Source organism: Lagenorhynchus albirostris, chromosome 10 (genome assembly GCF_949774975.1).
Source record: "Lagenorhynchus albirostris chromosome 10, mLagAlb1.1, whole genome shotgun sequence".
NCBI classification, from domain to species: Eukaryota; Metazoa; Chordata; class Mammalia; order Artiodactyla; family Delphinidae; genus Lagenorhynchus; species Lagenorhynchus albirostris.
Window position 1 is genome coordinate 63,796,834 of NC_083104.1, and position 24,641 is coordinate 63,821,474.

Genomic DNA, 24,641 nt, shown 5'->3' on the forward strand with positions numbered 1-24,641 from the left:
GAACACTGGGGATCCTTTCCAAAGCAGTGTCTCACCAAATAGCAGAATCAGGTAAGTTTTAAGCTAAGGGTGCATGCATATTCATGAAGGGGTTTGGGCAGAGAATTCAGCATAGAAATGGGGCGAAGGTCAACAGAGTCCAGGCTCTAGTTGATTGACTGTTACCAAGGTCAGAAAAGGTCATCATTCCTTAGGTTTTAGTTGATCTGGTGGTTGAGTGCTCCAGGGGGTTTGAATTCTGCAAAACAGCTCAAGAATGTGCTTCAGGCTAACCTTTACTGTTGAAACAGAACTGGGAGTCTTTACAACTGATTTATTATCTTTGCTATTGTTAAGTTATCTCCCTGGCCTGTTAATAGCTGTTTGTTTTTACCTTCTTTTGTTCCCTTAGAATCATTAACCACCAGACCTATTCGGCAAGGGCAAGCATTGTGGCCAGGTTTGGATTACAAAATGGAATGGCTGAAGTTTCTCTTATGTTAAAAAGGTTATGTCTGATTCTCTTCCTCTGGGGGACCCCCTACCCTACCTTCTTTGTTTTTTTTTTTTTTTTTTAATTTATTTATTTATTTATTTATTTTTGGCTGTGTTGGGTCTTCGCTTCTGTGCGAGGGCTTTCTCTAGTTGTGGCGAGCGGGGGAGCCACTCTTCATTGCGGTGTGCGGGCCTCTCACTGTCGTGGCCTCTCTTGTTGCGGAGCGCAGGCTCCAGACGCGCAGGCTCAGTAGTTGTGGCTCACGGGCCCAGTTGATCCGAGGCATGTGGGATCTTCCCAGACCAGGGCTCAAACCCGTGTCCCCTGCATTGGCAGGCGGATTCTCAACCACTGCGCCACCAGGGAAGCCCACCCTACCTTCTTAAACTGTGTTTGATAAAATTTTATAAGAAAGAGATGAGCTAAAGGAAGAACTGGTCAACTTATAAGCAGAATTTGGAGGAAATGTGAAGGGGGGGCAGAATTTTCTGGGTTGGAAAATAAAATTATTTCTCATTCCCAGCCTCTTAGGTCAGTAAAAAATGATCAAAGTTAAGAAATGGCCTCAAAGGTGTGGCTGAATACTGTTAAGTCCTCTGAAAAAATCAAGGCAATGCCTAGTCCACCCTCTCAGCTGGACAAAAGGGCTTCTAGGAATTTTAAGGCATTACTCCCACAGCATCCTGATACAGCCCAGAGACTTTAGTCAATGGAGACTTAGTCAACAGAGAAGCATGTCCCAAGAGAATTTTGGGTGTGGCTCTTGGTGCATGAAGTAAAGTCAATCAGATACATAGAAAAACTCCAAAGTTTTTAAGGGTCTTATACCCCCCAAATCACTGCTAGTCTAGGCTCTGTGCAAAGAACTGACTATTCAACTTGTACAAAGGCCTCTAGGCTGCCTACCTAGAGAAAGCAAGCTGAGAAAATTTCTCAGCTACCATCAGTCGTTGTTTCTTCCGTTGAAGCCAAGGTGAAACCGTGCACCTCAGATTGGGACTCAGTTCGGGACTCGAACCTGACCAAAACCCTGCTTGGGATTTGAACCCACAGTCTTTTAATTAGAATCACTCACATGGTATCTGGACTTACTGAGGCTCATGTTCTTTGTGTCTCAGCACAGAAGGAATTCAGCAAGAGGCAAAATGATAGGCAAGAAGTAGTTTTATTAATATAGGACGCTTGTAAGAGATGCAAGCAGGCAGGTGAGGGAGCTCTGCCCTGAGGATTAAGTGGGCTACAATTTTATAGTCAAAGGAAAGGGGGAGGGGAAAAGACCACCTCCTTCGAATAGACGTGAGGCTTACATCACTCGTTCCTCCTTCCTTCATATCAGGCAGGAGAGTGGCAGAGGTCAAACTAGGATTATCATAGCGTTTATTCAAATCAGAGAAGGGTGGTGACATTTTTCGTCCACCTAATGGCCTGGGGCATATCTCGTGCTTTTATTTATGGCTTTATAGTTAAGCCAGGCTGCTTTGTTCCACAACGTTCCAATAGCTTTCTTGAGCAATCATTAACATACAGTGGTCTCCCAAAGTTTCCTAGGTTTCCCTCTCTATCTGTAGCCCCCTACTGGGACTTCTACAACTACCTGTATAACTATCGTATTCTACCTCTATCAAAGGAACATGATGGGAAAGGAAAGATTCCCTCAGAGTTGGGTGAGCCAAAAGCCATGGAGTATAGTGGATTGGGGAGCCATTCTGAAGGAAGAGAACGAGGTCTCATCAGAGAATATTCCCCATCCCCAGAGTAGGGGGACCTGGCTGGATTTGCCCAGCTGATTTCAGAAGTGTTCTGGACCAGTGACTTCCATATGCCAACTATTCTTCCTTATTCTTTTTCAGGGGAGTGTCTATTGTTATTCTGTCCCTGACTCACCATTGTATTTTGGGTCTGTGGGGGATAAATAACTTGTCTTTTTAGATCATAGGTATTGCATTCAAGAGCCACATTCAGACCTGATGTAGATCACAAGATCCTGGACTTTGAGCCTAATGTCGTGAATGGATGCGTCTTTTGGGGGTCCTGAAATGGTGATGAGCATATTTTGCATGGAGAGAGAACAGAAATAATTGTGGCCAGAGGACAGATTGGTAGGTTGATTTAATTGATGGCTCCAATTCTTCACCCTTCCCTATATTCACACCCTTTGTCCTCTGAATTTTCAGTTCCTTCCATAACAGAAGCAGAGTCTAATTTCTCACCCTCCTAAAGAATCTGAATGTAGCCATGTGACTTGCTTTGGCCATTGTAGTAATGTTAGCTGACTTGACGTAAGTAGAGGTTAGAAAAACTGTGTTTCTGCTACTTCTCTCTTTTCATTTATTTATTTATTTATGGCTGCATCAGGTCTTTATTGTGGCACAAGGGATCTTTCATTGCGGCGCGCAGGCTCTTCGTTGTGGCACACGGGCTTCTTTCTAGCTGTGGCACACAGGCTCCCCTCTAGTTGTGGCACGTGGGTTTTCTCTCTCTAGTTGTGATGTGTGGGCTCCAGGGCGCGTGGACTCTGTAGTTTGTGGCATGCAGGCTCTCTAGTTGAGGCTTGCAAGCTCAGTAGTTGTGGCACGTGGGCTCAGTAGTTGTGGCACGCAGGCTTGGTTGCCCTGCAGCACGTAGGATCTTAGTTCCCTGACCAGGGATCGAACCTGCATCCCCTGCATTGTAAGGCGGATTCTTTACTGCTGGACCACCAGGGAAGTCCCCTCTGCTACTTCTCTTGCTCCTCTGTGATCACCATGAAAACATGTCCAAAACATTCCCAGCTTAAGCTGCCAGAGGGACATGAATGACACAGGGAGGAAACTGAGTTGCCCAGCTGAGGTTATCCTAGACAAGCCAGCCCTCAGCTGACCTGCCAGTTGATGACAAACACATGAATGTACCCAACTAAGAGCAGCCAAGCCTGGCCCAGATCAGCAGAATTGTCCACTTGAACCACTGACTGTGGGGAATAGTCAATGGTTATTGTTTTAAGTTGCTAAGCTTTGGGATAGTTTTGTTACACAGCAATAACTAACCGATACACGGTTATTGACTATGTATGTACATTTTTAAAAGATTGGAAAAGGACTACACAAACGTTAAGAAAAATGAATTATGGTGATTTTTAGTTTTTTCTTCTATTATCCCTATAACTGTGTTTCCCAGTTATAATAAAAAGAAAGCAGAGTAACATAATGGTAAAGACTTCAGGTAATAGACTTCAGAAAAATCTTAGGTTCCTAGTATAAAACAGATTTGGATTTTACTTACACTTGCACTTTTCACTTAGACTCTGGGAGAGTTACTTAGCCTCTCTAAACCTCAATTTCTTTATCTGCTAAATGAGCGTACTTCATAAAGTTGTGAAAATTAATTAAGATAAAATATATAAAGGGTATAGTATGTATCCGACACAGAATAAAAACTCATATTTTATTATTTTTTAATTTTTATTGGAGTGTAGTTGATTTACAATGTTATGTTAGTTTCAGGTGTACAGTGTACACTGTGTTTTTTTTTTCTTACAAATTTATTTATTTATTTTTGGCTGAGTTGGGTCTTTGTTGCTGCACGCGGGCTTTCTCTATTTGCGGCGAGTGGGGGCTACTCTTCATTGCAGTGCGCAGGCTTCTCATTGTGGTGGCTTTTCTTGTTGTGGAGCACAGGCTCTAGACACATGGGCTTCAGTAGTTGTGGCACACAGGCTTAGTAGCTGTGGCTCGTGGGCTCTAGAGTGCAGGCTCAGTAGTTGTGGCGCACGGGCTTAGTTGCTCCGTGGCGGCATGTGGGATCTTCCCGGACCAGGGCACGAACCCGTGTCCCCTGCATTGGCAGGCAGACTCTCAACCATTGCGCCACCAGGGAAGCCCCGGCAGGCGGATTCTTAACCACTGCGCCACCAGGGAAGCCCCAGATTTTATTATTAATAATAAAATATTTTTGAAGATTACAGTGAGGTCCTATTATTTGATTAGCAGTAATTGACAAACAAATTCAATAGATACAACTCAGTTCCTACCGGTAAATCATATACATAACAAGACAAATACAAATACTAGAGCAAAGTTCTCAGACATTCCACTCCATTTGGGTTTATAGAGCCTTCATGGTATCCAATAAATGTTTGTTGAATGAATGAAAGAAAGCATGCATTCTTATTTATTTTCACATTTAGAGGGACTGGCCCAAAAGCTATGTAAGAGGAAGACCTAAGACTTATACTCAGGTCCCAAAACTTAAAGTGAAATGGTCTTCCTAACTGGACAAGACCATTAAGCATCAGATCCCAAGAAACACTGGAGATGAGAGAAGGGCGAAACTGACCCAGGTTTGGAGGGTGGTCACAGAAGGCTTCCTGACAGAGATGGAATTAACTTTGGATATGTAGGGGAAGGAAGTTAATTTTTCCTCTACCCCTCTGAATTCTTAGCTGAGACCCCTGCAATAAAAGACAGATTAACGAGAGGAAAACAAATAGAAGTACATTGACTTGTATACCTCATATATACCTGGGAGGAGATACCCAGGGAAAAATGAGTAACTTCCTGATGTAGCTTAGAATTCAGGATTAAATACCATCTTAATAGGGAAGGGGGAGGGGTTATGTAGGCCTCTTAGGGGAGAGTAAATGATTTTTAAGGAAGCAAACGGGCCCTTAAGAGAATAGATGGGAGATATGACAGTTTGTGACAAAGTTTGGTACGATGTGGACTTCTAGTCTCCTCTTTGAGGATAAACAGTCTTCTCTGGTTGATGAAACTCCTGGGGAGGGGAATCCATGACAATCCATCCTGAGAGGATCTGTCTTTAGGCAGATAAGGGGGATTCCGAGAAAGCCTCTCCCTGCATTTGCTGTTTTTCAAGTGCCTACAGCTCAAAATATACCAAAGTGTCATATTTTGAGGTGGCATATTCTGCTGCCCTTCTGATGTTAAAGGATGAAGAAGCAGGTTGAAACAAAGAAAAGAGGTGGGTGGGGAGCAGATCCTGTTAAATGTGGATTGGAGGACAGGGAAGAAGTGGAGGAGCTCTGAAGACAACAGCACGATACTTGGACCATCTGGTAGGAGTCAGAGAAAAGCTGGAAAGGTCTCAAATGCCTGTTTGTTCCCTCCTCTGAGAAGCCTCCCTGGATCACCCCCAGACCTGGCTTGGTGCATCTCCTCTGGGACCTCACGGCCCCTGCGCTGCCCTGACACTTCTCACCTGAGTCATTGTCACTGCTTGGCGCTTCCTCCTTTGAAGTGGAAGCTCCCTAAGGATAGAGAGACATTGGCTTCCCAGTGCCTCCACCAGGGACCCGCAAAGAGGAAGTGAACGTAATGAATAGAACGGATCTAGTGGATCTGAAGTGGGGATGTGACATGATAAAGACAGTATTTCGTGAAGTGGGTTTGGCGGTGGTGGGGTTCTGGGAGGATTTGAGCTGGGCAGGACCCAAGGAAGGGCCATTACCAAAACCTGGAACATTGAGGATACACCCCAGGGCCTTGGCAGTGGGAATGGGAAGGCAGAGATGGGGAGATGAGGAGCGGAGCGGCTTCAGAAGCGGTGCTGACTCAGGGCAGCCGTGGGCAGAGGGAGGCACTGTGGCACGAAGCATGCACCGGGGAGGGGGGGTCCTGGGCGCAAGGAAGGGGTGTTTCCCATAGACAAAACCCGTCTGGGTCTCTCCCTGTCAGGCACACATTTGAGACAAATCCCATAGCATCATGTAGCATGGAAATAGACTTTGTGATATTGCGATTTATAATAAGAAATACATATTTGGTTTTTGTCCCTGTTCCCCACACAGAGCTCCTAGAATCCTTGGAATTTCCTAAGAGATAAGAGCGATATATAAAGGTGCATTTTTTTTAAAGGTGCTTTTGTTATTCATAACAAGGCCCTTTCAGCCACACCTGAGTTTATGTTAATGAGGTGACTTTTGGAAAGCCCCTAAGGATGGGGGCTGGTTGCCAGGGGAACCAACCTTGATTAGAGAGTTGGAACTTTTGGCCCCATTCTCCCACCTCTGGAGAAGGGGAGAGGGGCTGGAGGTTGAATCAGTAACCAGTGGTCAACGATTTAATCAACCATGCCTGTGTAATGAAGCTTCCGTAAGAATCTCTGAACCATGCGGTTTGGGAGAGCGTCCTGGTTGGTTAACACCTGCCAGCTATGCCTCCACCTGCCAGGAGGGTGGCACACCCAGAACTCCATGGGGACAGAAGCTCTTGTGTTCTGGACTCTTCCAGACCTGACCCTATCTCTTCATCATCTGGTTGTTCATTTGTATCTTTTTCTTTTTAAATATTTGTTTATTTATTTGGCTGCGCTGGGTCTTAGCTGCAGCATGCTGGATCTTTGTTGCCACGTGAGGGATCCTTAGTGGCAGCATGTGGGCTCCTACTTGCGGCATGCGTGATCTAGTTCCCTGACCAGGGATCGAACCTGGGCCCCCTGCATTGGGAGCGCTGAGTCTTAACCACTGGACCACCAGGGAAGTCCCCATTTGTATCTTTTAATATCTTTTGTGATAAACTGGCAATCTAGTAAGTAGACTGTTTTCTGAGCCACTCTAGCAAATTGATCGAACAAGAGGAAGGGGTTGTTGGAACTTCTATAGCCGGTCTGTCAGAAGCATCTGGACTTGCTATTGGCATTTGAGGTGGGGGCGGGGGTAGTCTTCAGGGACTGAGCCCTTAACTCGGGGGATCTGATGCTATCTCCAGGTAGACAAGTGCCAGATTTGAGTTAAATTGTAGGACACCCAGCTTTGCTGGGGAAAGAGAAAACAAGCAGGTCAATAAGAGAAGCAGCCGCAGCCCTCTGACCTTCATCTCATTCTGTGGAGGCGAGCCAGGCCAGGGGTAGCTGGGCCTGCTTTACAGTGTGCATTCCAGCGAAGGGCCTTCTTGCCATCACTCTGCCTTTGTATAGAGCTAGCATGGGAAAGCAGCCTTGTCAATGAAGGAACACCAGGCTGCTTGGCACCATTCAGTCTGGATTCGGGGGGCCAGCCCATTACAGGAGTTGTCTGAGGATGCCAGTAACTGGACACCTCTGGCCTATGGATGTTACTGTGTCCCCAACTGGCCAAGGAGGGGGGCAAAGAATATTTGGAAAAGCCCCCAGTCCAGCGGTCAGCTGAGCTTGGGTGTGGCTCCTCTCACTGGGAGAAGGAAGGAGAGCTACTCCTACCCAGCCCATTGTTCAGGCCAGCCAAGGTCATGTAAAAACAATCTTGTCCATTACACTACACATCACAACTGAATGCAGGGACTCCCCCACCTCCTCACCAGGATAGCATTTGGCTTTTAGCCTGCACTCAGCCCTTCTCACACTCAGCCTGCTAGTAGGCTGGCAATCAGGTTCCTGGAAATCTCATTCTTTTTTAGCAGACATGGGAACCCACATCCCTAAGCCCAGCCCAGTGCCTCCTATGCACTCTGATTCACAACGTCCACAGTTCAGAGATGCTGGACATGCCAAATTCACCCTGGTGTGGTCCTCCTGAGAATTAAGCAAGAAACTGTTCTCACTCTCGAGGAAGCCTAACCATCTGCTGGAAATGAATTGGAGAAATTGCTCTTAGTAGGGATGCCCTAAGAGAGGGTTCAAGTCAAAACATGAGAAGGCTGGTGAGCCCAGCTTCCATGCAGCCAATCATCACAAAAGTCTGTGCCGTGAACTTTGCAAAGCAGGTTCACTGCATGATGTGATGGAACAGAAAACTTTGAAGAACTGTGTTCTCAGCTAAACCTTGAAAAACATGAGGCATTGGGCACCAGGAATGATTCCCAGATTGCAAATGAAGAGTTGGTTAAGTGGAGCTGAGAGGTATACTCATATCCATGTTTATTTCAGCAATGGATGCATGCTCACAGGTATCCATTTGGTGCCTGCCTGCCTCCATTGCCAAATCCCATACTCCAGGTGGAGGGAGATTCTGTGGCTTTTGTCTCTTAAGCTATTGACTTTTCTCAGAAAGTCGTTTCTGCCCATGTTATTCCATCACTTGATTTTGGTCTTGTGAGGTTGCCCCTCTTTTGATTCATTCATACAATTTGCCAGGGATCTGCTTCCAGTCATGTGCTCGATAGGGCAGACCACTGCTTTTTGTTCTTGTTAACTGGTGGGCTGAATCCCTCCTCTTCCCCCATCTTTTATATCCCAGTAGTCTGGTGTTCACCTTTTTATGGTGTTTGGCAATTGGCAACCATGTCCCATAAACTGGGTTTTGCTGATTTTCTGGACCTTGACATTTAGATACCTCTGGCAATCTCTTGTAACTCCCTTCTCTCTCTGTCTCTGTCTCGCTCACACACACACACACACACACACACACACACACACACACACACACACCTGTTCTGCTTAGATTGAACTAAATCGGATTTTACAAGTGTCTTTGATCTGGGCCTTTACGTCCTTGGTGTGTACAACTGGAGCAGGATATGGTTGTTTTCTTTATTTTAATTAACTAACGAATTAATTTTAATTAATTTTAATGCTATTCAGATGGTTAGGTCCTAAAAACTTGTTCAAACAATCTACTGAGTGGTTTGGGCAAAGGAAGGATTTTCTCATTTGGATGGACACCCAGTGGCCTAAAATAAACTTTCTTCAGAGGCTGTAAAACAGCAAACACATGAAGGTACGCTGCGGGGTGGGGGCGGGGAGGCACCGGGTTCGAGGCAGGGCAGGTGCCAGTTTATACTGACGCTGCACAACTGAGCTTGACACCTGAACACGCTCCTTCCCCTGGCTGCATTGCCCCAGCTCCATGGCACTACGGACTGAGGAATCTAGACCTCTTTGCAGGAGACGAAGGTACAATTTCAGAAGAACTACAAATCTTGAGAAGAATTTGATTTAACTTCCTTAATACCTGCAGAGCCCATCTGCTCCCTGCCTTATTCTGTCCCTCCTAAGTTCTCACGCCTCACAGCTCCGGGATGTATTTAGATTTCGGTTTTGGCAACTTCGTCCTGGCAGAATAGAGGGTGGAGTGGAAGGCTAGACACAGGCCAAAACTTTATGGGGCTCCCCACGCCTTCCAGGGTAGAGTTCTAACGCCTTTCTTACAGGGGCAGAGGACACACAGCTGCCACCAGGGCCCACCTTTCTTCCAGCCTCCCGCGGGGAGGGTGTGAGAGGTGCGCACCGAGGCTCTGCCCACGAGAGGGCACGCTTGCGTGCCTGATGCAGCAGCGGCCATCTTTGACCCGGGCAGCCGGCTCACCTCCCGGCGTTCTCAGAGGGGTCGCGCGGTTCCCGCCCGTAGCGTGTAGGCTACCTCCACCGCCTCACCCCTTGGCAGACCTGTGCTCAAGACCAACGGCCCCAGCCCCCACCCTTCCGGCCTCCATGTAAAACCTCGAGCCAGTATCCTGGTGGCAAGTGCCAGCTCTCCAACCTTTCTACCTGGTAACTCTGGACGGGTACCTCAGTTTCCTTATCTGTAAAGTGGGAGTTTAGGGCCCCCCCTATTCCCGGTCACCAGCTATAATACCTACTGATTGGGCATGTATGATAAATTCTCAGTATAAAGCCCGGCACAGAGTATGTTCCACAAATGTCGTCTCCGAGCTTTTCCTGCAGGAAATTGCAAGGGGCCTTGTATCCACCACCCTTTCAGCCACCACTGCTGCAGGGGCCCCCTCCCTATGACTGCAGTCAGTACGTGGGCTCTTTGAAGACCAAGTCGGAGGGCCCAGGGGATTGGCAAGATGCCCTCGGGGGAGTGAAAGAGAAGCCTGAATCCTTTAGGACTTGCATGTGACCACTTTGGAAGGGTGTCAGAAAACAGACCAGGGTGCCCAGGACTGGAAAGACTTTGTAGATTTTGGAACATTTAAACGCCCCCGTGCTTGTTATTTTTATCACCCCTGGCTGTGTCCCCATAGGGACTCCCATGCAGCACAAAACTCCTAGAATGAAAAGCCCTGTGTGTGTGCTAGCTGTGGGGGACATCGGGAAGAGGGAGCCGGGACACTGTGTCCCAGGTGGAGCCAAGCGTGGGTGGTGGCCCCCCGAACGGAGAGGGATTCAGGCCAGGCCTGTGGGGGTCCCCAGGCAGGTGCAGCTGCCCCACCAGCTCTGCAGCCAGAGCCTAGCAGTTTGGAGACCCCTGACTCTGTGGGGATGGGAAACTTGCCTGGAACCCAAAGAAATGAGGGTAGTTCCTGGAGAAGGGGCTGGAGAAGAGTGGAGAGGGGCCAAGGCCTTCTAGGAGGCTGGGGAAACACACCCAGCCCTCCATAGGATTCAGGAGGCCCGAGATGAGGCCTGTCAGTAAAAACCAGGTGAAAGCCAGGCATGCCCAGGTTCCCCGTCCAGCCTGATGGACAGAAGGGTAGCAGAGGAGACAAAAATGATCAAGTGGGAGTGGAGGGATTGCAGTTTATTTTCAGACACACTCAGAGGGTGGGAGGTGGCCAGCTGGCTCCATCTGCACCCCCTCCCTGCATTTGGCTTCATCAAGAACTCCTCTCCCCTGACCTCCAAACCCCTAGGCTGTACAAGGTAGACGAGGCACTCCTACCCCACCCATCAGGAGAGGCTTGGGCAGGTGTGGAGTGAGGAGTGTAGAGACTGGGGGTAGAGTTCAAATATTCACAGTTCCTCTATCCGTAACCCCAGATTACACTGTGCCCAGGCCACGAGGGCGGCTCCCAACCCTGGGATTCCTAGTGGTGTTAATAGCCCTTCTCTCACTCAGAAACTTCAAGTTGAGCTCCCTACCCCCTTTCCCTGACCATAACAAAACTGCAGTCCTAAACCCTGTAGCCTGGGCGAGGAGGGGGCCTCAGCACTGCACTCACCCAAGCCCCCTGGAGTGATGGGGGTGGGGCGAGCTTCACTTGTAGTGAGCAGGGGTGGGGGCTGGGTGTGGGAGCAAGTGGTAATAGGTGAGGGGAAGGGAGAGAATGAGGGCCTCAGGAGGCAGGCTTGGAAGGTGCTGATGGTCTGCACCCCTACTCCACCCCCACTGCACCCCCAGAATCCCTGAGAGTCCAGCTGCAAAGGCAATATGGGGCAGTGGGAGCGGGGCGGGGAGGAGAGCTGAGCCATACCTCGTCTCCACCCCCCACTGGTCCTGTTCCTGGGGGACATGATGTTTAGGAAGGGCCAGGACTGAGCTCCAGGCCCAGCATTTAAGCTCTGACCTTCCAGAACAGCTGAATCCTGGGAAAGGGTAGGGCTATTAACCCCCACACCCCAGACGTCCTGGCTTTGGGTAGAGAGGTGGGAATCGGAGGGGGGCAGTGTCCCCCCAAGGATATTATAAAAAGCTAAAACCGTTAACAACTCCTTGGGGAGAAGCGGCTCATAGCCTCTTGCTTCCCCAACTTATCATCTCCCCAAAACCCAGTAGACAGGGCTGAGGGGGTCCCAGAGAGCTAAGGGAGGGGGCCATAGCCCCTCTCTGAGAGGGGGCCCTTTAGCACCATGCAATGTTGGGGCACCCGTGCAGTCTGATGGACCCCTGGGCAGGGACCCTCCAAACCTGGAGTGCCCACTTGCTAAAGCTTCTGTGCTCTTAAGGAGGGGACCCCTGCAGGGGAGGAGGTGAAGGGAGAAGACTGGGCCAAAGTCCACGCAGGGGTCTCAAGACCCCAAAGGACCCCTCCAGGAGTCATGACTTGAAAAATCTTCGTAACACAAACTGGCCCAACAAAACCACAGCCAGACCTATCAGCACATTCCGGATGGGACCGTTTCCCAAGTCCAGGGCTGCCACCTGCCAGGAGAGACAGAGTGGTCATAGGGGGGCTGGCGGCATATTCGGCTCCTGGGGACTGGGGTGGGGCTGGGAGAGGGGCGGCCCTAGCAGCAGGGAGGAGGTGGTCAATGCTTGGGCACTCACCCAGCCACCCCTCTGTGCGATCCACCGGGCAATGCAGTGATGCAACATGAAGTCGGCCACGAAGCGGGTCACCTGGCCCAGGAAGCCAGTCAGGCCGCGCTGGTAGACGTGGAGGGCCAGGCGGTAGCCAAAGCCCAGCAGAGCCACCACTCGGCCCCAGTTGATGCCGCTCTCAAACAGGCTGTGGGCCGAGGAGATACAGTCAGTGGAGACCTCTAGAGGGCCCTTCATCTGTTTGCCTCTCCCACCCCCTTGGAGACCCCTACCCCTCTCCCAGCTGGAAAGCAAAATGGCTTAGCTGTGAATGGAGGTGGTAGAGGCTGCCCCAGCCTGGCCTCAATTTGGTTAGAGCCCGTGTCTCTGTGAAAGGAGAAAGCTCAGAGGGCAGATGAATGGGATGCTGCTGCTGGGGCTGTGGCCCCAGGGCTGGGGGAGCAAAGGGGCACAGAGAGCATGGAGGGCAGAGCGAGCAGACGGAGGCAGCAGGGAGATTACCTGTGGGCATTGCTGCTGGTCTGGCAGCCCGAGGGACAGCAGAGAGAAAAGGACAGAAGAGGAGGTTAGGACAGTCCAGTCCTGGAATCACAGCTGAGTGGGCGGTGGCCTCTCAGGACACGGGCAGGATGTTTCAGCTCCGAGCACTAATTCTGAATCTATCGGCTACTCCTGCCTTCACCCTCAGCCTCGAACCTACCCTGAGACTGACCTCTTTAACCAGATGGTGACAACAGCTAACACCTTTAAGTGCAGACACTGTTCTAAGCATATTTCCCCTATTTTACGGACCAGGAAACTGAAGGCTAGGAAGTTTCACAAAGCCGGTAAATGGCAAAACTGAGATTTGCCCAGGCTGCTGGTTTCTTTAACCACTGCCTGTCTGACACCAGATTATAGCATCTGGAAGCCATTTCCAGGACCTGGTGGACTGAAGCCAGAGCCAGCAACCATCTTTGGTGTGAAATGTGGTTCCAAATCAGAAGGAGAGCCGTGTCCCAGCGGGGCTGGGGAACTCTGGGGACACCCCCACCGCGAGCCCCTCTATAGCCCTGATCTAACAGGTCAAGTCCTCGGGGCCAGAGTTAACAAGGGCTGTGCGCTTATGCAGAGATGAAGAGTCTGGGCTCAGAAAGAGAAAGACAGGGGCCCACGGCCCCGCGTGAGTTAACAGCAGACACGGGGACAGCAAACACGTCTTCTGGTGCCGACAGAGAAGTGTGTCCCCCATCCCATGGGCAGGGCCTGGCATGGTGGTGACAGCACAGCGGAGAGGCAGTGGCCAGAGCTACCTTGAGGCGATCTTGGTGAAATACTCATAGGCGTTCTCTGCTGTTGGCTGCAGGTGCTGCAACATGGCCTGGAACTCGGAGTCGTAGCGCCGGTTGATGTCATCCCCGATGATGGCCAGCTGGCGACCCACCTGCCCCATGGTGCTCAAGGAACGGTAGGCAGCAGGTGAGCTGGGGCCTGGGCTCATGGCGAAGGGCTCCTCCCTGAGATGCCCCAGCCTTGGGCCCCCCCTCCTTGGCGGTCCCAACCGTGTTCTCAGACACGAGGGCTGGGCCCAGGGACAAGGGGCAGGCATGTGCTGAAAAGGATGCCAGGTCCCGGATGGGGGTGGGAACCCACATGAAAAAGGAGCAGCAGTGGGAAAAACCCCCAGGCCTGTCCAGCTCCCAGGACCTGCATGGTGACCCCACGTGAGCCTCCAACTCCCTGAACATGTCCCCGTGGGCCCAGGGGGCTGCTGCTCACCTGCTAGGTTCTAGGGACAAGGTGACCATTTCTGGGTCAGTGGGCGCAGCCGCCCCCTCGGCCTCCTGCTCCTGCTGATGGCGGTAAAAGACGTAGCTGCGGAAAACCTCCTCCGTGTCCCGGGCTACCTGCTCCTCTGAGGATCAAAGCCAGGAGTCAGGGAGGAAGTGCTCTGGGGATGGTTCACTCTGCCTGTGGACAGAGGTGTCCCTCCTCTAGCCCTTAGTTACCACCTAGGGCTGACACCGAAAAGAGGATTCTTGTCACAGCTGCCTTGTGGAATAGGTGACCCCCAGTTTACGGATGGGGAAACTGGGGTGCAGTGTTTACGTAACTTGCACAAGCGTGTACAGCTGGAGAGAGCGGTGCAGCCAGGATAGAATCCCAGGCATTTGGGTCCCCGACTTTATTTTAGTTTGTCCAAGGCACCGAGCCCTTATGGCTTAGGGAACGTGGGAGACAGAATTTGAAATCGTAGCCCAGAAAAGCCACATCGGGAAATAGTGACAGACCTGGGACTGAACCCAAAGTCCAGGGAACAGCCTGTGCTGGGCCGCGAGCTGCAGGCATCCCTGACGTTCCCCTTGGAAGAGGAAAGAGGGACAGCCATTTTACTTCCTCCCCAAAGTCGTTAACAATCCCTCTCCCTGTTAAGCGGACCTGACTCGGTGATAGGTGGATTTACTTCCTTATTTCTCCCAGGGCAGGGACAGGACAGCCACGCCCCACTCTTCTTTCCTCCTCCTCGCAGATGGCAGGGTGCCCACCTCATGCTCACTGCCCTGCCTCCCCCAGCCTCTGCACCCCCCACTGCTGCCCCCCTGCCTGCATTGGGTAGGGAGATGCTTTTCTCCTTTACCCAAGGTGAGGAAACTGAGGCGGGAGAGCCTGCCTTTAAATCTTGCCCGGCTTGTCCACATCTGCTCTCTCCATCCTCACAGATGGCCCTGGTGGTTATGGGAGGGGTGAGGGGGCAGAAAGACAGTTACCCGAAGTGGAGGAGGGGTCAGGTTCTTCTTCGCACCCCTGCCTGGGAGGACCTGGGCCTTGTCCGGATGCCATTTCTCAGGTCCTGGCAGGAAGGGCAGTGTTAGCCTGTGGGGGTGGGTAGGAAAGCAGAGATGGGGACCAGAGGTTCCAACAGCACACGGAGGGAGGGGACGCCCACTCCTGAAAGACCGCACCGTCCTAAGAACTTACTGAGTATTTCACTGGCAGTTCTTCGAGGAGACTGGGAGTGAGAAAGGCCGGGCAGCCAAGATTCCCACCCAGGGGTCAGCCAGGGCCCAGGGAGGGGTGGCCGCAGCAGTGCCCGAGTGGATCTCTAGTCGCACTGGGAGGCGAGTTTCAGAAGCTGGGGTTCCTTCCGCTGCTCCGGGGCCTCCTGCACCCTACCCAGCACACGCTTACTGCAGACTTGCCACCTTCCAGCCAATGACCCACGAAGCCCGTCCCCGAAGGTTCCACTTCCCCTTGGCTAGTCAGAACACACCTGTTTTCCAACTCAGGCCCGTTAGCCGCAAGCATTTCCTGAGTGCCTATGGTATACTTCTACCATGTATGTTCAAGTACTCCCCAGGGAGTGTGGGACATGGAAAGAACACATTAACCTGGCAGGGTAAGCAATGTCATACCCATTTTACAGGTGGGAAAAGGGAGGCACAAAGAAGTTAGTGCCCAAGGTCACAGAGCTAGTCAAGGAGTCAGGTTGGTTATTTGAATTTCCACGAGTCAGTCCTCCACTCAGCACTCATTTCAGATTTATTTTTCAGTTTGTGGACCTTAGAGGGTGTCCTTTCCGGGGAAACTTCCCTTGTTTGCGTCCCGCCTGTGATCTTCACATTTCTGCCTAGCAGGTGGTTGAGGAAATCACATGTACCCCTTGCTCTCCTGTCTCCAGCCCCTATTTTCCTCCTTTGCCTCCTGGCCACAACCCCAGTATGCTCTGTAAACCTCCACAGAGGGAGTATTTCCTGGACATAAGCTATTTCACTTTCAATTTGCACCCCCTTCACTTCCCCCCACCCCAAAGCTGCCTCCATCACCCAGGCGGGAAGCCACCCTCCTCCTCTCCCTGGGAGGGCCTGTGTCCCCTCCCCCCACCTTCCCTCTCAGGCCTGGGGCCATTTTCGAAAGTGCCTGAGGAGAAGGGTGGGGAAAGTCCGGACCACCTGTGCTCTCCACCCCTTCACCGTCTCAGGGCAGGGACAGGGAGAAGGCCAACTCTCCCCTCCTCCACCCCTGGGTGCTCAGACTCCTTAAGACAGACCTTTGCCTGGCACACCCCCATCCCAGAAGCTTCTTCCTGAACAAGGTACCTTCCTCTCTCCCTTGGTCTCCGAAACCCAGTGCCCCCAGGACAGCAGGGCTGGAGGATGCTGATTGCATCTCGACTGCCTCTACCGCTACCCCTGGGGCTCAATGCTGGGGAGAAAGTGGAGCCTCAGAACTGGCCCCAGGGCCAGAGGCCTATGCCAACCTGGGTCTACCTCTGCCCCCATCCAAGTGGCCTGACTTCCTGGTAGGGAGAGTCCACTGTGCCCCACCTGCGGGGTTTGCTGGGCCCAGGATGTTTCCCGGGGCAGGGGGGAGATGCAGACCTAGCCCTGCTGCAGACCTAGTCTTAGGGCTCCTGGGACAGCAGGAAGTGCTGTGAAAGTTCTCCCCCTGCCCTTGACCTTGGCTCTGACCTCCACTCCCATCCCCCAGACTGCTAAAGAACCTGGTTCTTTAGCACCCGATTCTCTGGCACCAGGGCCAGGCCAAGAGGGAAAGCTGTCTGAGGAGCAGCCAGAGGGAGCCCCGGCCGGATCAGGCCCTGAGCAGGAGTTGGTGGAGCTGCCCAGACAAGCCTCGAGGCCTCCCCCTCCCCACCGGGCTCCCTGCGGGCTCCCTGCCTCACCCTGGGCCTGGGGCTGCCGAGAGTGGGGAGCATGGGCAGGACCCTCCCGGCTTACCTGCCCGGACCCTGGCCCAGGCCCGGGACGGCTCAGCAAGGCAGAGGCTGGAGATCCTGAGAAGCCAGTGGCTGCTCCCAGGGTCAGGTACCCAGGTCTGCCTCCCAGGAAGGGGCGTCAGTGAATTCCTGGTGTCTGGATGCAGCCTCTGCTGGTCCCAGCACGGCCCTAGGGACCCGCGAGGCTGCGGCGATCATAGAGGTGCCGGCGGTTCCCGGCTCCAATCAGCTCCCTCTAGAGGAAGTTGCTCTGTGGCCGCCGGATGCAGATGCCCCAGCCTACAGGGCTCCCAGGCGGAGAGAGCGGCTCCCAACCAAGGCAGAGTGGCTCCCCCTCCCCCACTGCTTTTCCCACCGTTGATTCCCAGTCCTCATCCTTGATCTTTCCCCTGCTTCCATCAATGTCAATAAAAAAGCCAGGATGGCGAGGTTTCTTAAGCGCCACTGTGTACCAGGCACTTTAAAACCTCTTTGGAACAACCCTTGGAAGTAAGTGCAGTGGACCACACCCATCTTAGAGCTGAACAAACTGAGGCTCAGCTGGTTTAAGGAACCTTGCCCAAGGTCACTGAGCTGGGTTTATAATCAGGTCTGTAGGTGCCGTGAGGAATAATACTACTAAATTGAGATTCAACGCGCAATTAAGACCTGTACACCAAGCACCTCGGTGGTCTGCAGAGAGAAAAATCCTGAATGTGATAGGCAGGTAAACATGAAAACACAGTGGGTCTGTGCTACCACCTGGGCATATGCCAGCTGGATACTGAGAGGAGAGAGAAGAGGGAGGACAGAGACTCTCTGGCCTCAGGGATTGAATGGTTCTCAAGGACAGAAGCTACCGCAGCCGGGGAAGGACAGGCCTGGAGACAGCTGTGTGCCTCCACCCCATTCTCAGAGTTGGGGTTCTCTAGCCACCTCTGCCTGCCCCCCACCCTGGTGTTTCCTGGAGCCTCGCCAACCCCCTCCCCCTTCAGGCTGGCTCCCCAGGCCTTCTTCCCCTGCCTCATCAACCCCTTGCACTCTCTGCCCCCAACTAAGCCCTCCTACCTTCTCCCCCCACCCTCCCCTACCTTTGCCTTCTAGAACTCCTGGAAGTTTCCAACTGGAGGTTTTAATTTGAAAACTCCTCCTTTTCTTAAGTAGTTGGTCCTGAGGTGGCTGCTGTGGCCCCTCCCTCTGAGTCAGGGTCCTTGTCAGGATGGAGGCCCCAGCTTCAAGCCCTCGATCCCGAAATTTGGGCCACTCCTCCATGTTCCGCTTTTTCCGTAGCCTGGTGGGGAGCAAGGGCAGCCCAAAGAGCTCAGACAAGGCCCTGCTGGGGGGCCAGTCTTGTCCCTTTCGAGAGCAGAACGCCACCCCTTTGATGACTGATCACCAGGGAGGAGCAGGGCGGGAGTCCAGGCCTCCTGCCACGCTGCCCTACACCTTCTCTGTGGCCCTGCCACAGCCCGATCCCTCGGGGCTGGGGCTGGGGGACACAGGGCCCCAGACCCCTACCCCCGTGGAGGTCCTGAGGGTCCTGGCTCAGGGTGTAGAGGTGAAGCCAGTCCTGCCCAGAGGAAGCCAGGAGGTGCCGGGCAACCTGTCTGAGTTGGAGGAGAGGGAAGAGGAACAGACGGAGGCAGCAGGGGATACAGGGACCTCAGACAGGTGAGGGGCTGGGCTGTGGATGGTGGGAAGGAGCCTGGGATGGAGGAACTGGGAGGAGGCCTGGATGTAAGAAGGGGGAAGGATGTGGGCCTGAGATGGGAGGACCCAAATTGGGGAGGGGCCAGGAGCGGACTCCTTGGGTGGACAGAGGACTGGGTGGGCATGGTTGGACAGACGTGTCAGGGGTGGAGAGGAGCCTGGAGATGTGGGGAGGGGGTGAGGCAGAGATGGGGGTCCTCCCGCAAGTGAGTGGTTGTGGAGGGAGGCACCGAAAGGAAAGGGGGGTGCTCTGGGTTGAGCCGGGGCTCCTGTTACTTCCCAGCTCCTTCCTGGGCCCCACTCCCCCCACCTTCCCTCCCCACTCTCTCCCTCCCGGTTCCCACTCTCATTTGGACCTGGCACCCACCCCTGGTGAGGAAGGGGGCCCACTTCTCTCTCTGCTCCCCACGCCCCTCCTCACCCTGCTTTTGGGGAGGGATCATCCCCTCTGTGATGAAGACCCCAGAGGGCCGAGCAGGGAGTAGTTGGGAGCAGGAGGTTAGCGGAAGCTGAGCAGGGCCTCTAGGAGAGCCTTGGGGGGTTTAGGGGGCCTTCACCACATCTCTGGGCCCCACCTGCCACCCCCATCTGACTATGCTTTGGGATCAGGGGCCACTTTGCCCAAGCCTTGGCGGTGGAGCAAGGATGCTTGCAGAGGGCCATGGGGCCACTGGATATCAGCCCCGAGACCTTCACCGGGGAGGAGGAGAAGGAGCGTCTGCTTGATGGTGAGTGTGGTGGCCGCAGGTGTGGGGGACATGCCGGGGGTGTAGGGCCGGGAAGGACACAGGGCAGTTTGAGGGGACGCTAGAGGCGGGCTGCCTGGGTTTGAATCCCACCTCCACTAGGCCAAGCTGTGTGATGGTGGCGAGTCACTCAACCTTTCTGTGTCTCACTTTCCTCATCTGCAAAATGGGAATATAATAGTACCTATCCCAGAGGGCAGTAGCAAGGATTGAGTGAGATTTTCTCTGTGAAGTGCCTAGAACTGTGCCCAGCATGTAGCAGGTGTTTGCTAAAGAAAACAAGGAAACCTGGCCCTCAGCTCAGCCTCCTGATGGCCCTGTCCTCCTGGGCCTGGGCTGCCTCTTGCTGCTGTGAGCTATCAGTGACCACTACCGCTCCACAGGAGACCTCAGGCTGGCCTCCTCCCAGGTAGGGGCAACTCCCTGGAACCGCCTCCTCAGCTTGTACAAACAGCTCCAGAAATCGGCCCCGGCCAAGGTCAGTGGGGCTAGCTGAAAGTGTGGGGTGAGGCCTGGGTGGGGCCCAGGGGGGCAGCCACCTGCCTGAACCTCTTGAGAGCCGTTGTTCCCTCCTGCTTTCTGTTCTGGGTCTCCGTGGGCGTGGGGGCTGCAGGCTCAGCCCCACCCTCCTCACCTGCTCAGTCATGGGCACACCCTCAGATCTCTCTCAAGGAAGGCCTGCCCTGTGAGGAGAAAGGCGGGGAAGAGGAAACAGAGGAGGACAGCTCACTCAAGCTCTGTGTCCCAGGCATTGTCACCCTCCAGTCGCCGCTGCATAAGACTTTTAGGTCGACAGATACAGTAGGTAAATGTGGTGCCCCCACCTCCCCACCCAGCCAGCTCCCCCACAGAAGGAGCCCCACTTGGGTCAGTGGCTCATGGATGCAATACCAGTTCTGACCACCAGGTGGAACCAGAGGACCTAAGATGACTGCCCAGGCTGGGGGAGCTGTGTGTGGCTTGGTCCCGAGGCTGAGCTGGGTCTAGCAAGGGTCCTCCGCCCTCAGGGCGTGGGTGGGCAGCAGAGGGTGGAGGGGTGGGGGGCGGGTTGTGACTGGGACTGCGGCTCCTTGAGGACCACCCTTTCCCAGCCTGGAATTCTAACTCCTTCAGTGGCCACCTCCATCCCTGGTTTTCCCATTGTGCGTGCACTGCTGTGACAGTACCCCAGAAGGCCCCCTCTCCCACTGCAGCCCCCTTGCCGCCCTGACATGGTGAGCAGATGGCTTAGTGGTAATAACATACTCCAATAAAATCACTGTTGACATTTTCATAGCCATTACTATGGGCCAAACCCTCCTCTAAGCACTTTTCGTGAAATACTGCATTATAACTCTGAGGTAGGTTCTGTTACAGTCTCCACTTCACTGTGAGGAAACTGAGGCACAGAGAGGTTAAGTAACTTGTCCAAGATCACATAGCTAGTAAGTGGCAGAGCTGGGACTTGATCCCAGGAGGTTTGGGTTGTTCCAGATCTGTGCTCTGGAATTGGTGGCTGGAGGGGGCAGGGTGGGGTAGGGCAGATGTCTGCCCCTTGCATGCTGTCCCCAGGAGGTAAGTAAAGAGACTCACACTCAAGCTGGTGGGAGGGAGCCCATGGAAAGCGAGTGTCCTGGGGAGGGCAGGGCAGTGGGGGGAGGTGTTGTCTGGCTGGCTCCAGGGACTGGATGGAGAAGGGGCCCAGCTGGGAAGGCCAGGGGATGCACAGGGCTGGGTGAGGTTTGGAGAGCCAGAGCCACCTCCTCTCCCTTCGATCCCCAGCAGGTTGTCCACCCTTCTCCTGCCTGTCCCATGCCCATCTCTCTGACTCTCAGGTTTCGTGGAGTCAGAGTTAAAGAAGCTTCTGGTAGTGCAACGGGAGTCCCGCCTCTGGAAGATGGGTGGCCACGAGGGCCGGAAGCTGCTGACCCAGCCAGAGATCACCCTGGAGGAGGCAGGCATTGTGGATGTCCAGGTATGCCCGCCCATCCCGCCCCCACCCTCTGCCTGAGACCCCTGGGGAGAGTGGGGCTGGAGGCCTCCCCTCTCCGCAGCTGCTGGCCCAGGCTCCAGCCCCCATGCTGGGCAGGAAATGCTTAACTCCTTCTTGGTGGTGGTATCTCTGAGAGCAGGATCCTGACCCCCTGCACACACACTCCTCCTCCATCAGTCTCTCTCTCACTTGACCTGAGTCCATTTTTAAGGCTTCACTGCCATTCACTTGCTGTGTGGCCTTGGGCAAGTCCCTTCCCCTCTCTGGGCCTCAGTTTCCTCATCTCTACATTGAGGGGACTTGTCTAGGTAGCTTTAAGGCTTTCCTGCACATCTGTCATTTGCATAATGTTGCTCTTTTTCTGTTTTCTCTCCCATTCACACCCACACCAACTCCCACAAACACACATAGGTGCGGGGGAGTTACCTACCTGGTCACACCAAGGACCACCTACAGCCCACCCTACTTGACATTGTCCCAGCTTCTCTGAGTGCACATTGATGGATATGTTGATGAAAAATGTGTCAATGTCCTTTTTGGGTTAATTTCCACTCATTCATCAGCTCATCCTTTCATTCAGTGGACATCTGCCCCTGACGGTGTGTGTAGTTTACAAAAGGAAGGAGCAAAGTCTTTAGTCGAAGTCTCTGACCTGGCATGACTTGCTCTGTGACTTTGAATGTGGGCCTTGGTTTCTTTACCTGAAGAGGGGACCATTGGAGGATCAAATGAGCTGACGAGTGTGTAGCCCTCAACTTCAAAGGGCACTCCAGCGTCAGGGATTATGACTCACCCCTTGGGGGTCGTTAATACCAGAAATACTTGCCTACCGGGTACTGAGGGGCAGCCTTCCCGTTGTCTTGAGCCTGCAGGCTATGTGTCAGGGTGCCCCTCTGTGCTCTGGAGAACCTCACCCTAAACCACACAGATGGTCACTCTGGCAGGGCCCCTGCTTTTGTCTTTTCCTGCTAAAGGGAGCTCTCCTCCCCTCTCCCCTCCACTCCAGGACCACCCCCTGAGCCGGCCTGCCCCAGCCCCAGGGGTCACAGTCCTAGGGTAGCCTGAGTATCACTGGGGGCCCCTAGGGAGTTTCTGGAGTAGAGGACCAGCTGAGTCCTCACTTGGGGACAGGGCTGCCTCAGGGATATCTTCCTGCTGTGGGTGTTACAAGGATTCTGTCCTCATTACCTCCCCCCACTCTCTCCTTATCTGCCCTCAGAGACACCAAGCTGAGGGGGGAAGGAAGCTGCCCCCCAGCCTTTGGGGAATGCTGGGGACCTGGGGGAGGGGCACTGAGGCACCAGAAGCACCACCCTAGGCTGGAGGGAAGGATGCAGAGCCCCCTTGGTGTGGTGTCTAGGATAGAGGTGAAGGAGAGGAGGGCTTGGCTGGGGTGCCTGGCTCCAGGGGCTTCCCAGGAATCCCCCAAGCTGGAGGGAGAAGGTTACCTCCATTCTATGGGAGGGAGGTGGCTCAGGGCTAGTGGGCCTGGCCTGCTGTGGGCACCTGGGGGAGGGTCTGGAAAGGTGGCCTTGGGGTGCTTGTCTCTGAGGGCAGGTGGGATGGTTCTGGGGGTACAGAGCAGGAAGAGGAGAGCGCAAAGATGCAAAGGCATCTTCCTTCACCCACTTCCACCCCCCAGCACCTGCTCCTTGAGGAGATGAATGAGATGGAAAACTGGCCTCCAGAGTGAAGCTGGTGCTGGCCTGAGTCTGCCCTGCCCCGGGTCCCTGCAGCCTGTGTAGAGATGTATCCGCCTCCTCTTAGGGCACCTCAAGGAGCCCCTGGGGCCAAGGCGTCTTTAATAAATGGTGTCCATGTGTCTGCAGGGTGGGCCTGCCCGGCACACTGTCCCCACTCTTCAGACTCAGGCCTGTGATGTTATTAATAAAACTCAGTTTGACTTTGGCCTTCTTGCCTGTCTGTCTGCCGACCTGGCCCCTCATCCTCCACCCAGGAACAAGCTCAGGGTTCTCAGTCTAGTTCTAGTCCATGCCTACAGGCTGCCAGGCCACCCCAGCTGCAGAGCCCTGGGTTCCATCTGAGCTGGAGGACGGGAGGTTTAATGCACCTGACCCAGGGGTGGGGAAGGACCTGGGGCCTAGAGTGAGCACCGGGGGAGCCCCTGCTGCCACAGACCCGCCCGTCATAGTCAGAGCAGCCCTGGTTTCCCTCCCTCCTAAATTCCCAGGCCTGGCTTGCAGCCTCCTCGAAGGATCCGGGAATTCTCCAGCAGGAAGTTCCTGCCCAGCCATCACGGGGACAAAGCCAGGAAAGCAGCCTTGGGACCATGGGGACCTGCCTCAGGGGCTGGGCTAGGGGGCAGGTGAGGGGGCCCTGGGGTTGATGGAGAGATGCCACAGGGGTGGGGGTCAGGGCTCCATCCTGCTGCCCCTGGTCAGGGCCCACTAGGCCATGCTCAGTGCCAAGCGCCTTTGGGGATCCTGGGTGGGTGGAGGGAGGTCCAGACATCTAGAAGGCCCAACCCTATCTAATCCCAGAAGCAAGGATGGGCTTGAGTATTGGCCGTGGCAGGGCACACCCTCATACCCGGCTTCGTGGGCATCCAATGGGAGGGAGGGCCAGGCCCAGTTTGGACACCAGGAGGTGCTGTTTGCCAGGAGGTCCAGCTGGCTCCCGGTAGGACGCTGGTTCATTCCCTCCCGTGCTGGTCCTGGCTGAACCCCCAGCACATGTGTGAGAGAGAGCTCACACTGCCCAACTCTTATCAACACAACTGCTATTTACAGATGCGTGTCTCGCCTTCTCCATGGGGCCCCCACTGTGTCCAGCCCGAGGCCTGTGCAGAGCTGAGGTTCAATGTCAGAACATGGTGGCCACTCTGAATAATTATCATGATTGATAACAGTAGCTGTTTTTTGGATGGATGGGTGTGCTTGAGGTGGGGGTAGGGAAACTGCAGCAACCTGGCCTCCTGCCCCAGCCCCGCCCAGCCCAGTGAAGTGGGGAGCCCCACCTCCTCCCATCCCCCAGCCTGGGCTCAGGGGAGAGCTTGGAGAGGAGACTGGCTAGTGATTTACAAGTGGGCTGGGGCTTTATTTTCTCTTGGGCTTCCTGGTCAGGCCCCCCACCTCCTGGAATCCTTGACTCAGGCCCTGAGCTGAGGCCCATGGAAGGGCCCATCTGGACTGTCCCCCTGAGTCAGCTGGAGGCAGCCTTGTGATCATATGACTCACCTGGGCCCT

The 24,641-nt window shown here is 53.8% G+C and overlaps 3 protein-coding genes across 7 annotated transcripts in view; 2 read left to right on the top strand and 1 right to left on the bottom strand.

The window, feature by feature from the left end:
- ZBTB9 (zinc finger and BTB domain containing 9) overlaps positions 1 to 13,772 on the top strand; it is a 68,723-nt gene extending 54,951 nt beyond the window's left edge. The window contains exon 3 of the mRNA XM_060162592.1: positions 13,660 to 13,772. The gene's annotated coding sequence lies outside the window, so the exon portion shown is untranslated. The remainder of the gene's footprint in view (positions 1 to 13,659) is intronic.
- BAK1 (BCL2 antagonist/killer 1) lies at positions 10,839 to 17,258 on the bottom strand. Of its 5 annotated transcripts, none has more exons than XM_060162601.1 (7): positions 17,030 to 17,258; positions 15,273 to 15,456; positions 15,062 to 15,167; positions 14,073 to 14,208; positions 13,607 to 13,750; positions 12,321 to 12,501; positions 10,839 to 12,194 (listed from the first exon to the last, which is right to left on the bottom strand). In XM_060162601.1, exons 3-7 carry the CDS (start codon positions 15,132 to 15,134, stop codon positions 12,090 to 12,092), a joined length of 639 nt encoding a protein of 212 aa, XP_060018584.1. In that variant the 5' UTR covers positions 15,135 to 15,167; positions 15,273 to 15,456; positions 17,030 to 17,258; the 3' UTR covers positions 10,839 to 12,089. The 5 variants fall into 5 exon arrangements, with proteins under 5 accessions (XP_060018584.1, XP_060018583.1, XP_060018585.1 ...); XM_060162600.1 differs by having other exon boundaries at positions 15,273 to 15,463; XM_060162602.1 differs by lacking the exon at positions 15,273 to 15,456 and having other exon boundaries at positions 15,062 to 15,144.
- LOC132527246 (gametogenetin-binding protein 1-like) lies at positions 13,697 to 23,345 on the top strand. The gene is made up of 6 exons (XM_060162596.1): positions 13,697 to 18,678; positions 19,327 to 19,445; positions 19,847 to 19,941; positions 20,124 to 20,268; positions 21,278 to 21,417; positions 23,078 to 23,345. The coding sequence occupies exons 1-6, from the start codon at positions 18,227 to 18,229 to the stop codon at positions 23,126 to 23,128; spliced, it is 1,002 nt and encodes a 333-aa protein (XP_060018579.1). The 5' UTR covers positions 13,697 to 18,226; the 3' UTR covers positions 23,129 to 23,345.
- Positions 23,346 to 24,641: the final 1,296 nt, after the last annotated feature.